This window comes from Mastomys coucha, unplaced genomic scaffold (assembly GCF_008632895.1).
Source record: "Mastomys coucha isolate ucsf_1 unplaced genomic scaffold, UCSF_Mcou_1 pScaffold22, whole genome shotgun sequence".
In the NCBI taxonomy this organism is placed as follows: domain Eukaryota; kingdom Metazoa; phylum Chordata; class Mammalia; order Rodentia; family Muridae; genus Mastomys; species Mastomys coucha.
The window spans coordinates 95882990-95900582 of NW_022196905.1; the positions used below are offsets into that span (position 1 = coordinate 95882990).

At 40.3% G+C, this 17593-nt stretch overlaps 1 protein-coding gene across 7 annotated transcripts in view; it reads left to right on the forward strand.

Moving 5' to 3' along the window:
- Ptpn13 (protein tyrosine phosphatase non-receptor type 13) overlaps nucleotides 1–17593 on the forward strand; it is a 192125-nt gene that overhangs the window by 59478 nt on the left and 115054 nt on the right. For all 7 annotated transcript variants that reach the window (XM_031337024.1, XM_031337025.1, XM_031337026.1 and 4 more), the window contains exons 3-6: nucleotides 1849–2027; nucleotides 11084–11149; nucleotides 13890–14075; nucleotides 16254–16341. In XM_031337024.1, the coding sequence (XP_031192884.1) occupies nucleotides 1849–2027; nucleotides 11084–11149; nucleotides 13890–14075; nucleotides 16254–16341 (519 nt within the window). The remainder of the gene's footprint in view (nucleotides 1–1848; nucleotides 2028–11083; nucleotides 11150–13889; nucleotides 14076–16253; nucleotides 16342–17593) is intronic.

Here is a 17593-nt window from a genome sequence, read left to right on the forward strand (position 1 = left end):
GAACAGGCAGTTTTAATGAATGGTGTTAGTGTAAAGGACTGTGGCAGCAGTGAGAACAGGCAGTTTTAGTGAATGGTGTTAGTGTGACAGCACGTGTCAGGAATGGCTAAAGAAAGGTGGAGAAGGAATGGAGAGTCTGTGGTGGGAGACCCCGAGACTCAGCCCTGGATCTTCAATCTCTGTCTTAATGTATTGAATCACTGATCAAGTCTCATGGCTTTCAGTTCCATCCTTTATCCCAGCAATTCCCAAGAAATGTCTATCTAGTCTCACGTGCCAAATCCAACTGCCTACCTGAACTTTCCATTTGAATGTATCACATAGCTTTGAAGTTAGTAAGTCCACATGAAAGGTGGACCATTTTCCTAGGCCCCACTGCACAGCCTCTTACCCGTCTCTCCTCTATTAAGGTTGAGCAACACAATTTCTCAGTCACTCAAATCCAAACCATAGCATCACCAGATTCTGCTCCTTCTCCAATCTTACAGGAATTCCTATTATCACAACCTCTGAAATACATTCCATGCCTGCAGCCTGCTGCTGCCAGCCTGGCTTCAGGGCTCCTTGCACATAAGGATGCATTGACTCCAGCCACTGGTGGCTTGTTCTCCAAGTGGATAATCTGAATAATTACTTGGACTGTTTTAATAGTGTCTCCAACACCTCAGGGTTCGGAGTTAACATCTCAACCTTGTTTGAATCATCTTCTAGCTGGACTGTATTTTCTGATTGTTCACACCATAGGGAAAGCTTTCAACAACAACAACAACAACAAAATGTGTGCAGCAGCTTATATTTATTTTTTATTTTTAGATTATATTTTATTTATTTGTGTGTTTCTATGTATATGTAGAGCTTGCATGTGCCACAGCCTGTGTTAGGAGGTAGAGGTGTGTGTATATGTATATGTAGAGCTTGCATGTGCCACAGCCTGTGTTAGGAGGTAGAGGATGACTTGCAGGAGTTGACTCTCCTTCTACCTGGTGGAACCCAGGGATTCACCTCAGTTTATCAGGCTTGGCAGCAAGGGTCTTTACTCAGTGAGCCATCTCACTGGCCTTAATTTTTGTTTACTTATATATAAATATTTGTGAAAGGCAACTATATATGCAGATTGCCCTCTTGTTTGGGTCCTTTGAAACTCTGAAGCCTAAGAACCTGAGTTTAGATTCTCAGCACCCATGTGAGAACAAGCTTACAGCATGCACCTGTAGTCCCAGCATGACAGGAGAACCCTGGGTGGAATGGCCAGCCCTCCCAGCCAGTCTGTGAGCTCAAAGCTCACCTAGAGACACTGGTCACAAGTTAAGGTGGAGAGAGGTAGAAAGGAAGATGTCTGCTTCTGCTCTCGCCCCATGCACCCTAATCATGTACCCAAACCAAGTGTTCTTAGTCCTCTGATGTGTCATCCACAAATAAGTGATGGGAAGGTCAGGGAACTCGGATTTATACATAAGAGTTGTATGTGTACAGACAGTGTCTAGAAACTATACTTTCCACTCAGTACTCAAAAGAATCCATGATGGGAAAGTCCTGGGCCTTCTCCATTTGTATATATCAGTATAAAACCAGGGTTAACTTATATGAGCAGTTCCTAAGACCTGACTTCCAGATGTTAAATGATGAAGCCAAGTAAGGGTATGACTGAAAAATGGCTGTGGCTATGCGTAGGTGACATCTATGCGTAGGTGGCATCCACTTGTATACCATCTTAGCTTTGTGTATGAAACTGTGTATTAATGTCTGCACAGTTAGGCTAGGATATCTATTAAGGCGATTATAGTTTCTTTGACTCCTTATCTTAAAAGATTATCATTTTTTCTTTTGATTTGGTGCACGTACAATCAGTGAGCATTGCTGACCCTGCCACACTTGGCTTTATCATCTCTCCGTGGTCGCTGCTGTTACTGCCATCGGGCAGTGTGTCCTTCACAGATGAAAATGTCTCCAATCAGGACCTTCGAGCATTCACCGCACCGGAGGTTCTTCAGAGCCATTCACTGACTTCTCTCTCAGATGTAGAAAAGGTAAATGTTAAGTGTTCTTTTGTATTTTTGTTCTGTTTCTTATTTTTTATAGAAGTAAGGCAGGTCAAAACAATGGGCTACCCTTACTCAGTCCATGGAAAATTCCTTTGAATTTAAAATAACCAGATGCTTTAAGATTTAATATGTGTGTGTGTGTGTGTGTGTGTGTATGTGTGTGTGTGTATGTGTGTATGTATGTGTGTGTAACATACAAATCAGAATTTTACCATGTTTTAAGATATTACACATATATTATAAATAATTCAGAATTTATTATTTGTATATAAATTCAGAGTAATTCCAGGAAAACATATTGACCTAGGAAAAGATACTTTAAAAAGTGAATCATTATTAATTTGTATTTACAAGTAGTTATTAATTGCCTGCTACCTATAAAACAGTGCTTGGGGGAAAGATACAGAAATAACTATAAAGTGGACCTCGAGTAGTAGGCATGGAACAATCTGTGTTATATAGCAGGATAAAGAAATGCTGTGCAAGAGAGCGAAGTACGTGTGAGGCTGTAACAAGACCGTTAAGTTTTACTCCCAAAGACTGTAGCATTTGCTACGAAGAATAAACTTAATTTATATAAATCAAAATGTGTTAAAAGGGTGTGTCATTCAGGGTTAGGAGCATGGATTGTTGCAAGAGGAAAGAAGTTATCCATTGCAGTTGGGGATCACAAATCAGACATGCAGGCATGCACATTGGAAGGGTCCTGTAGGTCAGCATGAGTCAACCAACCGACCCCAGGGCTGAGGACTTCTTAGCAGAAGCCTGTGAGGTTTATGGGGTCTGTAACAATGTGGTGCATCACTTTATAGTTAAACCTGACAGACATTGATAGTCTTGAGAACCACAGCATTTTATATGAATGTTTTGGGGAACTTCATAATCTGGAGGGAACAGAGGACAAGGAAGCCTCGTACACCGGCTCTATAAAGAAGGGGAGAGGGACTGACATTTCACTTAATGGGACAGTGAAAACAGAGTTTATGATAGACATAAATGGTGATGTCATTGATTAGATCAAATCTAATTTCATTGGCATACACATTGTATCATACAGCAAACTTGTTACTTCAGATCTGAGATGCTGGGGATTCTAAATTAGCTATGAACATACTTTCTCATACATCATTTATTCAAGTGTAAAAAATAGTCTATTAATTTCACATTTTGATATACATTTGTAATGGAAAAGAATGGCAAATTAACCGTTCTGCCAATTGATCCCTGAGAGAGAAGAAAGTGGAATTTTCAGTAGGAGAAAGCAAGATCCTGTTGATAAGGCCGATGGGTGAAGTTTGTATGACTTTGATGTCCTAGGAGTTCTTTAAAAAATTTGTGAGAATCAAGCATCCAGAGACAAGAGATTGCAGCTCTGAAGTAGAGCAGGTGCTTGAGAGAGAGTCCACACTACAAGAGGTCAGGCCGCACTCAGTGGTCACAGCAGTGGACATATGTTCAAGCATACTGTAATGTTTCCTAAGATGATTAGTGTATGTATATGTGTGTATAATAATTTTACCTTATTTTCATGGTATGCATTCATTTAGTACCCTACACAGTTCATTTATTCGTGTAGTTTTAAAAGATTTGGTACGATAAATGCAAATTACTTAACCCCATGAGGTTTCTGGTTTAAATTGATCCTGAGTGCCTACAAACCAATGAAGTGGCACACTGAGTTGTAGGTGAGCCCTTCAGGGAGATGGTGTCCCTAAGCATCTCCCTGTTAAATGAGTTCAGTGATTTCAGGGGAGGTAAGAACCACGCTTTTACCAGGAATAGTGTGTAGTCTTTGAAAACTCTTCTAAATTGTAGGAGAATCTCACCCTTTAGTTTTCAATAATTTTTGTAGTGTGAATTTGCTCAGTAAAAGTTTCAGGTACATGCTGGGGATACAGTTCCATCAATGGGGGCCTGCTTAGCACTTCTGAGGTCCTTGGTTTAATTCTCAGCTTGACATAAGCAGGTATAATGGAGCACACCTGTAATCCCAGCACATGGAGCTAGAGACAGGGGGCTCAGAAACTCAGTGTCATCTTCAGGTACCTTGTAAGTGTAGTCTGAAGCTAGCCTGAGCTACATGAGACCCTTTCTTAAAAAAAAAAAAAAAAAAAAAAAAAAAAAAAAAAAAAAAAGAAAAAACAGAAAAAAAATCAAATAACAGTTAATGGAAAAGAGACAAAGAAATTGAATGAGAATAAAGATATATGGGACCATAAGAAGGGGGAAATGATGTTATATTAATCTCAAAAATAATAGTAACAACAACAATAAAAACAAAACCAATGAAAATTCCCAAGTAGGTAAAAACTGCTGTATATTAGGAACCCTGAACACTGGCTGCTGTGTGCTCTGTGAACACTGGCTGCTGTGCCGTGTGCTCTGTGCTGAGAGGCCAGTGCTGGGGATAAGGAGTTATGGGAAGGGGAAGCTTGTGAGACCGACTCAAACATCTCTCTTGTTTTGTTACTTCAATTTTAATAATAATAATAATAATAATAATAATAATAATAATAATAATAATCAATAAAGGCAGATGTCTTAGGGTTCTATTGCTGTGAAGAGACACCATGACCAAGGCAACTACCTTAACAAAGGAAAACATTTAAGTGGGGCTGGCTTACAGTTTTAGAGGTTTAGTCCATTGTCACCATGGAGGGAAGCATGGCAGCTTGCAGGCAGACATGGTGCTGGAGAAGGAGCTGAGAGTTCTACATCTTGATCTGAAGGCAGCAGCAGGAGACTATGTATTATAATGGGCGTAGCTTGAGCATATAAAACCACAAAGATTCACACAATGACTCACTTCCCCAATAAGGCCATGCCTCCTAAGAGTGTCCTTCCCTATGGGCCAAGGCTCAAACACCTGAGTCTATGGGGGCCATCCCTATTCAAACCACCACGTTTCACTCCCCAGCCCCTATAGCTTGTGGCCATAACATAATTCAGAAATATATTTAGTCCAATGTCAGAAGTTCCATGATCTATAATAGTCTCAAACTTGTTTTAAAAGTCCAAAGTTCAAAGTCTCAAAATGTGAGATTCATGCAATCTCTTAACTATGATCCTCTCTAAGGTCAAAATAAAAAAAGAAAAACAGATCATATACTTCCAATAGAAAATGAATTAAAGGGAGATTATGACGAAATACTGGACCAAAGAAAGACCAAAATCAACTGGGGTTCTCCAAGCTCTGTATCTTCATGTTTCATGTCAAATGCTCATCAGATCTCCAACCCCTTTCATCTTGGTTGACTGCAACATACTTCCTTCTTTTGGGCTGGTTCCAATTTCTATTAGCAGCTTTCCCAAGCATGTATCCCATGACTTTGGTATCTCCAACATCCTGAGGTCTCCAGGACAATCCAGGCTTCGTTGTCACAGCTTCACACAATGGCCTCTGGGCCTGTATGCAGAGACACATCTATAATATGCCTGGTCTTATTGGCTTTCCTTAGTCATGGAGGGAGAGTCTAGAGAGCCTCTTTCTTCTATCCTTGACTCTAAAACTAAAGCCAGAATCATGTCGCTGAAGCTGCCAGGTTCTGCTGCTTTCTGGGGCTGGAGTATTGCTCCTCGTTCAAGTATGTCTTTACCAGCTTTCTATTTTTATAATGGTTTCCTTCACTACCTAAGCTTGATTGTCTTGGAACTTGCTCTGCATGCCTCTGTCTCCGGAGTGTTAGGATTAAAGGTGTGTACTACCACACCTGGACCCAAATTGTTCTTTAATTCCTTTTCACAAGATGGAAGCTTAGCTCGGTGGGATCTTGCCTTGAGGTCACCTCTCCCCATCTTTAAGCTGTTTATCTCTGAATCCTGGATTTAGTTTCATTCAACTTCCTGGTGCCTCTTTTCTCCTTGAATCATACATTTTGTACTTTTTCTTGCTCAGCTTGCTCTGTTTCATGAAAACACTTCATAAGATTGAACCACAGGACAGAGTCTATGCTAGGCTGTTTTGAGATTTTTTACCAATATAATTAATCTAAATCTCTTCACTTTCGTCCCAGGCAGACTCTTTTGACATGGGCAAAAAAGCAGCCACATTCTTCACTAAAATACCACAAGAACGATCTAGGCAACATATTAAAACTCTTCTCCTTTGAAACCTCTTGAGCCAGGTCCCCACAGTTTAAATCACTCTCAGGACCACTCTTGCATGTTTCTACTAGTATGGTCCATTAAGCAGTGCTTAGAGCAATCTACTGCTTTCCTAATCCCAAATCCCCAAATCCACATTCTTCCGAATAAAAGCATGGGCAGGCCTACCACAGCAGTACCCTAGTCCTGGTACCAACTCTGTTGTAGTTAGAGCTTTATTGCTGTGAAGAGACACCATGACCAAGAGAACTCATAAAGGGAAACATTTGATTGAGACTGGTTTACAGTTTCAGAGGTTTAGTCCATTATCATCATGGCATGGAGGAAGCATGGTGGCATGTAGGCAGACATGATGCTGGAGAAGGAGCTGAGAGTTCTGCGTCTTGATCGGCAGGCAGCAGGAGACTGTGTGCCATACTGGGCATGGCTTCAACATAGGAAACCTCAAAGTCCCTGCCCCCACAGTGACATACTTCCTCCGACAAGGCCACACCTTCCAATAGTGCCACTCCTTATGGGCCAAACATTTAAGTACATGACTCTATGGGGGTCATGCCTATTCAAACCACCACAACAGGGCCCATTGCTTCTTTTGTTTGTTTAAGCCTCATCTGCTTCAGTATAAATATACATGCTGATCAAGGAATAACTGGATTTTTTACTATCACTTTCCTTAACTCTTTATAAAAGTCTAAGCCTTGTGTGAATTTCCATAGCTACTGGTTAGAATACCTTGGGTTGAAAATATTCAGGAGAAAATTGCATCTTTACTGAACACATATAGATTCTTTCTTGTTATTTTTTAAGCAATACAGTGTATCATCCATATATCTAGCCTGTACATTGTATGAGGTATTCTGAAGAATCTGGAGATGAGTCAAATTATATGAGGATGTTCGTATACACATGAATGCTGAATATCTTAGCCCTGTATGGAGAATACTACTGAGTATCCACTGGAGCCTTCATATGAGGATGCTCGTATACACATGAATGCCAAGTATCTTAGCCCTGTATGGAGAATAGTACTGAGTATCCACTGGAGCCTTCATGGGGGCATGCTCCTTAAATTCAGAGAGAATTATAGTTGGAAGTGTTCATAAACAGTATACTTACCATCCATATGAAAAGTTTACAAAACTATCAGCTATGTAAATAGGCACCTCACATTTTTACTTAAATTTTATTTTTCATAATGAAAATGTTCCTTTGAATAACTAGAAAGTCATATACTTTTTGATTCTCTGACTTTTTTTTTGTTTTTATGACTTTTTACTGGGTAACCTTCTACTTCTTAATATAGTTACTACAACAAAACCATGTGATCCTTCAGAATTTCAAATAAATATGTACACAGCCATGCCTACTGTACCATTGGTCATGGTATACATGTACTGAAAGCGGTCACATGGCTGATGAAGAGTACATAGTGTATACGTACACACAGTGAACATTATGCATTCAGTAGAAGCAGTATGAAAGCTTGATTCATGCTGTAGCATGAACTTTGATAACTTTTTTTTAAGGATTTATTTAAAAGTGTATGATCCTGTGAAGTGGAAACTTAAGGGTTCTTTATCAGTTGTGTGAAGGAACATTTTGCTGAAGCAGGCACAGGTGAAAGGATGTTCTGCTAAAGCAAGCATGTGAAAGGATGCATGGTTAAGGATTCTTTGCTAATGGCAAACGTGTATTGGTTCACCTTATGTGCGTTGTTGAGCTTCATTTGTCGTGACTCCAATAGAGAGAAATGCACCAAAAAAACTGGTGGTGCTCTGGGCCAGTTGGCAGAATGACATCAGCTGATACAGATGCAGGGTTTTGCTAAGACAGACTCACGTACTGAGGCAAGACACATGGCGAGGCAAGACCTGTGGAGGACACATGATGTTTGGAGGGAGTATAAGTAGGACTCCACAGACTGTGAGAAGGACTTGCTTATAGAGCTAGTTTTGCAACAGTTCTTGGTCTTTCATCTTCGCTGATCTTTGCTTTGTTGAGAGAGGCATAGCCTAGAACCCCTGGCCTCCTTGTTGGCCCTGGACTCTGCTGCTGACTCGTGCAGATTCTGTCGAGGCCTGGTTATTCCTGCTACTAAGCTGGACTGCTGGTGTATCCATGAAGTGTTTGCACGTGGACTGAGCTGCCACTTCTGACTTGTGAACTAAACTGCCAATATCCTGATAACACAAATGGGATTTGCTCCACAAAGAACCATTTCTAAACAGGTCCACTCCCCCATATCTTAATAAGCCATCTTTCCCACTCCCTCTGGTGGGTGGTAGACACAGGGGACATTACTAAGGAGATGTTGGAGAGATTGTAAGAGCCAGAAGATCAAGGTTTGCTGAGAAATCATGTCTCCTAGTAATGTTAGAATCTACACCTGTAAAACCTCACCAGCATGACTGCCTAAACATGAGCTAAACAATGATGGCACCAATGGACATGTTAAAGTGGGTGAGGAAAGGTCTAGGAGGCCTCAACTCTGTATAAAGAGCCACAAGCGACTGAGAAAAATTAGAAGCAAGAGAGTTGGTCTTTGTGAATGGACCACATAGTGCTGCCCTGAATCTCACACCTATTACATTGAACTCAGCAGTTATAATTTAATGTATATTCAATGCCCTCTCCTAGTTGCTGAGAGAGATATGCTCCTACGTGTAAGACAGGCTGTCTGTGGCACAAGGATCATCTAACTGCTTTACTTAAGATATAGATGAAATTAATTGTTATCTAAGGGAGAATGTGTCATCTTGTGTAAAGTGATTTATACAATGAAAACATCATCTCTGGCTTATCACTAGTGGGCAAAACTTTAATTGACAAACATAAGCCATTCTTGGTAAATTAAGAAAAGTTTGGTCAGCCTGGTGGTGGTGGCGGCGCACGCCTTTAATTCCAGCACTTGGGAGGCAGAGGCAGGCGGATTTCTGAGTTCGAGGCCAGCCTGGTCTACACAGTGAGTTCCAGGACAGCCAGGGCTACACAGAGAAACCCTGTCTCTAAAAACAAAAAACAAAAAAGAAGAAAAAGAAACGTTTGGTCAATAAACACAAGATAGAATGGAAAAGGGAAAGAGAAAAGCAGAGGCTAGACCAGACTGCAGAGTTAGGTTCCGGTGCACATAGGCATCCAGGAGGGAAGGCAACCTAGATTGCCTGTAGGGTTGAGGTGGGGTCAGTCAGAGTGAGCTTAAAAGTCATTAGAAATAATTTAGAGTTAAGAAAAATGGAAGCATTGGAAATATTTAAAAATTGAAATTTTTTTCTTATAAGCTGGGAACAACTTTAGGTGGCAATGTAAAAAATCAGATGGAAGTGCTGTGGCATAGTAAAGTAAAAACATTTTATTTGTACATAGATTTTTTTCCCACCTATTTCTAAAGAGAACTAAAGATATTTTACAGAATTTAAAAACAAAGATTAAAAAACAGGAACCAAATAAAATACAGGCAATAAAATAAGAAAAAGCTGAAGTACCTGCCCTTCTCCTTCAAGAAAAAACAGCTCACCAAAAACCCCTAGAAATAAAACCCTGGACAACAGAGCTTGTGTGATGTGCACTAGATTGGCTTTCATGAAGAAGAGGCTGGGACTCTAATAAAAGGGGCATCTGTACACTGGGATGCAGAGAACGTCCTAACTGCTCAGTCCGCAGATCTGTTGGCTTCAGCACCCACCGTTTAAGTTACAGTCTGGAAGTTCTCAGGACAGTCACTAGTATGTAGTGTGTGTCGGAAGCTTCCTGGGCAATCTCTAGTATGTAGTGTGTGTTGGAAGCTTCCTGGGCAGTTACTAGTGTATAGTATGTGTTGGATGTTCCCTGGGCAGTTACTGGTGTGTTAAAAGCTAAGGGCAGCAGCAGCAGCAGCAGCACAAGCATGCATACAGGCCTTTTTTCAGGTCCCTTTACCAGTGCATGCATCTATGTAAATTCCTATAGTCTCTGCCTCCTGCCTGCAGGATCAGTAGGATCCCAGTGCCCCTCCTCTCAAGCCTTTCCAGTATTCCCCATGGAGCATCTGCCAGCATCACACTAGGTTGTTTTTAAACCAATGACAGAATAGTTCTTTGATCCTCCTCTCCCAAACCCACAAATAAGCTAACCAGTCCTCCAATTAGATTTCTCCTCAGTTTCCACACTGGCAAAAATCTAAATCCCATGTGGAAACTTCTTTGTTACTAGTTGAAGTGAAAATGGTAAACTAATGTATAGGGAAATACCATTCGCTCATTTGGTTGGTGTGTGTGTGTGTGTGTGTGTGTGTGAGTGTGTGCATGTACGCGTGGTATGTGTGTGTATTGGAGGTTGTCTACAGGTGTAGCTCTCACATAATTTCGGAATCAATTCAAGAAAAAATATCTACATATAAAAAAATGTTTGCCGAAACACATACCATAAAGTTTGGGAATACCTTAGTTGTCTATTAATAACAGGTGGACTGTTATTAAAACTGTAGTAGACAATAAAATAAAGGATACACTCTCCAACAGTTAATGTAGACATCTCTGCTGGTAAATTAAGGAAGCAAGGCTAGACTACATCGTGAATGTCATGTAGAAGAAGGATTAGGAACACATGTTCACATTTTCTTACGTTTGCGTCAAACCTAAGGAGAAAGCTAGCGGAATGACTGCTTACTGCAAGGAGACTGCACTGCTGGGGACGGTGCAGCTAGTGTAATCAGCAGAGTGACCACTTACTGCAAGGAGACTGCACTGCTGGGGACGGTGGGGACAGTGCGGACGGTGTGCCTAGCCTAATCAGCGCCACTCTGATTTCTTACTTTAATCTCTCCTATGCTTTTATGTAAGATGTGTTAAATTATTTTTCCCAAATTACATGTTATACTTCCTTTAGAGCAAAAAAGTATACTTGTTAAATTTTTTTTTTATTTTACCATAAAGTGATTTTTATAAAAATTCTCTTCCCAGATCCATATTTATTCTCTTGGAATGACATTGTATTGGGGGGCTGACCATGAAGTACCTCAAAGCCAGGTAAGTCATTTCAATGTGTGATGTTTATACTGATACATATCTATACCCTTGACAAAGCTCTTCGATGTGATTATGTGTATTCTACAGCATGACGCCAGGCACACGGGCATTTCATATTGGTTGCTCTGCACTGTCAGAGTGAACTAACAGTGAGTGCTCATGAAATCACTTTAAAGATGTCTTAAGGACTGGGGCAGGCACTGCCCAGGTCACTGTCCATCACTGAGCCTGTGAGATGGAACTGGGCTCTGCTAGAAGGATGATGTGCTGTTAGAATGCTTTATTTCTCACCATCTACGGATGTAGGATCTAATGTCTGCTGAGTCATTCTTGCACTGACAATAGGGATGTAGCAGTTCTGTACCAATGTGTTAGAGGAGATGTCACCTCTGTCCCACTCAGCTTGCCATGGGGAGATAGCGCCCCCACCAGCTTGGCCTATGATAGCAGAGATGGCACCTCTCTCCCACTCAGCCTGTGGTAGGGAATGCAGGGGCTCTGTTCCTGTTTCAGCCCTTTAAGACTATGGGAACTTTGATAATTTTGTGTGCTTGGAATGTCAGAATCCTACTTCAGTGCTTCTGCAATAGCAGGTGCACACCTGAGGTTAGCTCTCAGACCGTGCACTCTGGTGAAGTCATTAGGCCAGTTTTAGCATTTCTGTTCTAAAATAATTCTGCTTCCTGGAATCTCAATATAAACATAATAGAAAACAGGAGTGAAAGCATTCAAAGCAACTTTATAACATTTAGCATGTCATTTAGGCCTGGGGATGTGGCTCAGACAGTAAATCGCTTGCCCCATGAGCATGGCAGCCTATCTTGGAATCTCTGTCACACACAAAGCAGGGCATGATCAAGCACATTTGTAACACCGGTGCCTGGGGGATAGAGAGAGGCGTAGTCCTCAACCAGATGACTAATGGATGTGCTGCAGGTTTGGTGAGAGACCTTGCCTCAGATAGCTGTGTGGAAAAGGACAGAACCCAGTGTCAGCCTCTGGCCTCCATGTGTGCACATATATGTGTGCATATCTGCACATTTACCTACATACCTGTGAGCACAAGCACACATACATACACATAAACACACACACATACACAAATGGATGAAGAAGAGGGGGATGAAAAGATGGGTTTATTTTAGTAATTAAGAAATCAAAAACGAAAGCAGTTGCATTTTATTAAATATCAGAAGAATTAAATACTTTTAATTAATTTAAGTACTTTTAGTATTTAAATAGCTTTTAATCCAAAATTTATACATCTTAAAATTCATAAGATGAATGATATTATTCAGCATGGCTCAATCTAATTTACCTCTTGGAAATTTTTATATATTTTCTTTCTTTCCTTAACTTTAATTCTGTAAATATAAATGAGAAAATAAGTTCTTGCTGGAGAAATTGATGTTGTCATACAACATAACTATCAATGTAAAAGGGAACAATCTATAATTATATTCTATATTCTTTTCTAATAACTGGAAATAAATTCAATATAAATAATGTAAAAATTAGAGGAGTAATATAATGTAATATAATATAATAATATAGTAATATAATAATATAATAAAGTAGTATAATAATGTAATAAGGTAATATATAATGATCATAAAGTCTTACCATTTTAGAAATACTTTAACATTAATTTAAAAGTATTTAATAAGTATATCTTATATCAAACAAAAATACTAGACTTTAGACCTACTGATGGGCCATATCTCTGAAATCTGCTGGAAGATACAGATAGCTAAATAGATAATGGCAATATAATGTAATAAATGCTCTGTTAGGGGAAATGGAAAAACCAAGGTTGGATGTCTGACTGCGACACAAGGAGATAGTGAAACCTCAGTGGATGAGGTGTCGTGGGAAGCTGTTGTTTAGACCAAACACATGTTAGATCTTACACATCCACAGTGGCTAGCCAATGTGTGATGCTATTAGACTTTTAATTTGTTAAATAAATTTTTGGGATACTGGAGAATTGAGCCTAGGACTTCATACATGCTAAGCAAGCATCCTGCCAGGGAGCTGCACCCCAGCCCAGAAGTCCTTTCTTTGTGGCTCTTGTATTTGTTAATGAACAGCGATGCTCACCATCTTTCTTTACGCTTATGGGCCATTTAGTTGCAGTAACTTAAACATCTATTTTAACTAACAAATAATGTCCCATTCTGATTTGTTTCATCATATTACTGAGCATTGCATTTAACTGTTCTCCGGTTATTTCAACATCTGGAATCTTCCACCTTATCATACAAATCCCAAATTATAGAGAGAAAATCTTATTAAATAGTGAATATTGAAATACCACCCCCATTTCTCAATGTATTTGAATAATCAATGAATTCCACTTCTTCGAGACAAGGTGGCACACACCTTTAATCCCAGCACGTGGGAGGTGAGGCAGGAGTCTCTGTGAGTTCAAGACCAGCCATATATATATAAAGAGTTTCAGGTCAGCCAGGGCTGTTCAGTGAGTCCCTGTCAAACAAACAAACAAGCAAACAAAACAGAAAAAAACCACACTTCAACAGCTTTTTTGTTGTTGTTGTTACATTTTATACCTAAGAAGACGTGTTAACTTCCTTCTCTTATGGTTTTTGAATCAAATACATCAACAAGGTGTAAATGCCAATAGAAAATAATTCATTTCCTGTGAATATTCACTGTGTTCCTGAGATCCCCATAAAGGCCTTTTACCTACATTTATTAATGGCCTTTGCTTTCATTTCAGCCCATCAAGCTGGGAGATCATCTCAATAGCATTCTGCTGGGCATGTGCGAGGATGTTATTTATGCTCGGGTGTCGGTTCGGACTGTCCTGGATGCCTGCAGCGCCCACATCAGGAACACCAACTGTGCGCCTTCATTTTCCTATGTGAAGCAGTTGGTAAAGCTGGTTCTGGGAAACATTTCTGGGGTAAGCTACAGTTCTAACTTGTGAGCATAGTCAGAGTTTGAAAATCAGTAATATCACAACTTCTCTTTAAATGTACAGTATAGTTTTTCAAGATAGAGAATAAAAAGATGGGATTTATTGTTTTAATGTTGATTGTTTACTACAAACAATACTTTAAAATTTAAAAGTCTATGCAGTTAACTAGACTCCGACATTTTATGAAAGCCTCTTCTTAAAGAACCTTATTCTAGAAAAGATTGCAGAACAATAGCAGTTCCAAGCTGTCACAGTCTGTCCACCCTTATTCTCCTCCTCTGAGCCTTCCCAGAGATCTCTGAGCAGACCATTGTAAGTACCCCGAGGAAATGCGTTCTCACAGAGTGATTTCAGAACACTCCTATTTTCAGACTTCTTTCCTCCCTCATTTATCAGGGTCCCTGAGGCCTTCTAGATCTTCCTCTCATTTTCCGGTGTGAAGGAACCCATGGCCTGTTGCTTGCTGCCTGACACTTGGCAATCTCCACTCTCTCATCCAGGATGAGACCTAAAGAATAAAACCTGTATCTAATAACCCGACCTCTGCTCTTCTTCCCTCAAACTGTCCTGTCCTGTCCTCTCTGGCTGGGACTGTCATTGTCTGTGGCTTTCTGATTGGTACTTACCCACTCTTGCTGCATGACGACTTTCATTCAATGCTTGTCCCTTCCGTGTGTGGAATACAGTCTTGTGCTGGCACGTGGTTTTCTTCCTGGCTTCCTCTTAATTCTTTGTCCTGGCAAATGAAGTATATACATATTCTGCACGCTTTGCCAAATGGTGAGAAGTAGGCTCAGAGGTCTCCTAGTCAAAATGTGAACTGTCTTTCACTAAATTTTAGTGACACTGTGATGGGGGAGGGGTAATAGGGCTCATGGATGGAATTCCCTTGCTCTCCGGCTGCTCCCATATGTCCTTTATGGCATTTTATGCCCATATGTCCTTTTGGAAAACAAAACGAAAGCTACTAAACTGTTATATAATAGAGACACAGTCAGAAGCTGCACGTCTCCGACTGCAAGGCCTTGCTGTTCGGGCCTCCAGTGGGCACTGTGATGGCCAAAGCGCTTACTTAAGACCGATCAGCAAGCCAGCTCAAGTGCCTTGGATCCGCTAGTCTTACAGTGCTTTGACCTTAATTTTGACTAACTGTAAACTATGGTTATTAGATAGCATCCATCCATGCCACCAGGCAGTTGGGAAGGTATCAGAGCTGCTTTCAGGTACTCCACACGATTTTGCCATTCAGAGCGTCTATAACAGTTACAATAGTAAGAATGGTGCGTACTACACCAGGTTGCTTTGAGAATTAGGTACGGCATTCATAGTGCACTGTACGGGACCTGGCATAACTGTTCGCTAAGTGGCAGCTGTTACTGACAGTGGCCTCAAAGCAGGCATTCACATTATCTATAATATCCACTATTTCCCTGTTACCATACATATGGTACAGTATGACTGATACCACTATGCAGTTCAAGGACAGCATCATTTCAGAAATACTTCTTTTAAAACTTCTTTTAAATATAAAATAAATTGCTTTGAAACATGAATATGCTACCTGAAACAGAATTTTGATCTATACACAAACTTCGTAATAAATATTAAAATGTGTGTGCACAGATGCAGGTGTGGGCCCATGCCTTTGAACTACACTTATCATCATTGTTCTCGTCAACTTTAATCTATATTTATCCAGTTTTTCCTCATCTAAGCAAGCCAGTGTTTTAACTTTCACCCTATATAATACAGAGTTTGACCTAATTTGACATGGCTTATTTTATATAAGTATGGCTAATGTTATTAAAATTTTAGACCACTGAAACATGTTGTTATAAAGAGGATTCCATAATGCATCCATTTAAATTGTCACTTGCCAGCGTATTCAGTTACTGCTTTCAAGTGGAACCACTTTAACCCCAAGTCCCCAGGTACAGCTCACTGTGTTTTGTTGCTTTTTTTTTAAACTTTCTGAAGATAGGCTGGCCAGCCCTGGTGTATATAAATCTAATCCAAGCCATAAAGATCACAGTCAAGCGTGAGGTCTCCTTACTTGGTTCTAAACCCTCAGGGTTGGGTAATGTGGTGTTCTGTGGGCAGTCACTGACAAAAAGAAAAAAAGGATTATTTTATCAAACTTGATTTTTGATTACCTATGTACAGACGGATCCGCTTACCTGTAGCAGTGAACCAAAGCCTGATCGGAGCCAGGCCATTAGAGACCGACTGAGAGGAAAAGGATTGCCTACAGGTAAGAGAGTGTGGGCAGAGCGGTGCTAGGCCTTAGTGCTCTTCTCTTGTCTGTGGCAGTGTGCTTGCCGGCCTTAGAAACCTGGTCGATTGTGACTGTGGTTCGTGAGGATCCAAGGATGCAGAGAGGAAGCCCAGAGTAGAGAAACTCATCAGGCACAACAATAAATAAATAAATAATTGCAGTTATGTAAAACACTGCCACAACTCCACACATGCTTCTGCCCTTTCCAAGGCTCTTTGACCAGGACCACTGTCTACTTCATCAAGGCCATTTATATTAAGGTCAGATTTTACAGCGTGACCACATGAGCACATACATGTATTTATAAGTATCGAGACTCCCAAAGAAAAAGCCCCAGAAAGCAGCATTGTTCTTACTGAGTTCTGGTGTTTTCTGTTTGAGCTCCTTTTAACAATAGGCAAGATCCACTTGCCAAGTACTGCCATAGTTTATTTTGTAAATTATATTTGTTATTTTCTCTTTACTTATCAGTAGTTTTTGAATGTCATGGTAACATAAACATTAGCAAGAATATTTTGTACAAAGAAAAAATAAGGGCTGGAGAGATGGCTCAGCAGGTAAGAGCACTGACTGTGCTCTTCCAAAGGTCCTGAGTTCGGATCCCAGCAACCACATGGTGGCTCACAACCACCCTTAATGAGATCTCACGCCCTCTTCTGGTGCATCTGAAGACAGCTACAGTGAATTACACCGGAGCAAGCAGGGGCGGCAGAGGTCCTGAGTTCATTTCCCAGCAGCCATACACATGATGGCTCACGGTCATCTGTACAGCTACAGTGTACTCATATACATAAAATAAATCTTAAAAAAAAAAAGAAAAGAAAAATAAAAATAACAAGTATATTCAAACATGTTCTAATGTATATAATCATATAAAATAAATTAGAAAATTAGCATTTCTAATTTTTAATGTACTCAGACAACCAACATATAGCTATCTTGTTTTTTAAAAAACAACAGCATAAAAGAAACCTGTAAGAAACCTTTTTTGTAAAATCAAAGCGTAGACCCTTGGTTATCTGTACTGTTTGCTGAGTTCAGAAACTTCTTAAGCAAAAAGTATGTACTCCAACCCAGGACCCCGTTTCTCCTGAAGTCAAGAAGAGCAGAACATGTTTTTGGTGGGGACCCTGTGCCGTGCTCTGGTTAGATGTCCATGTGTTTGGTGGGGACCCTGTGCCGTGCCCTGGTTGGTTAGATGTCCGTGTGTTTGGTGGGGACCCTGTGC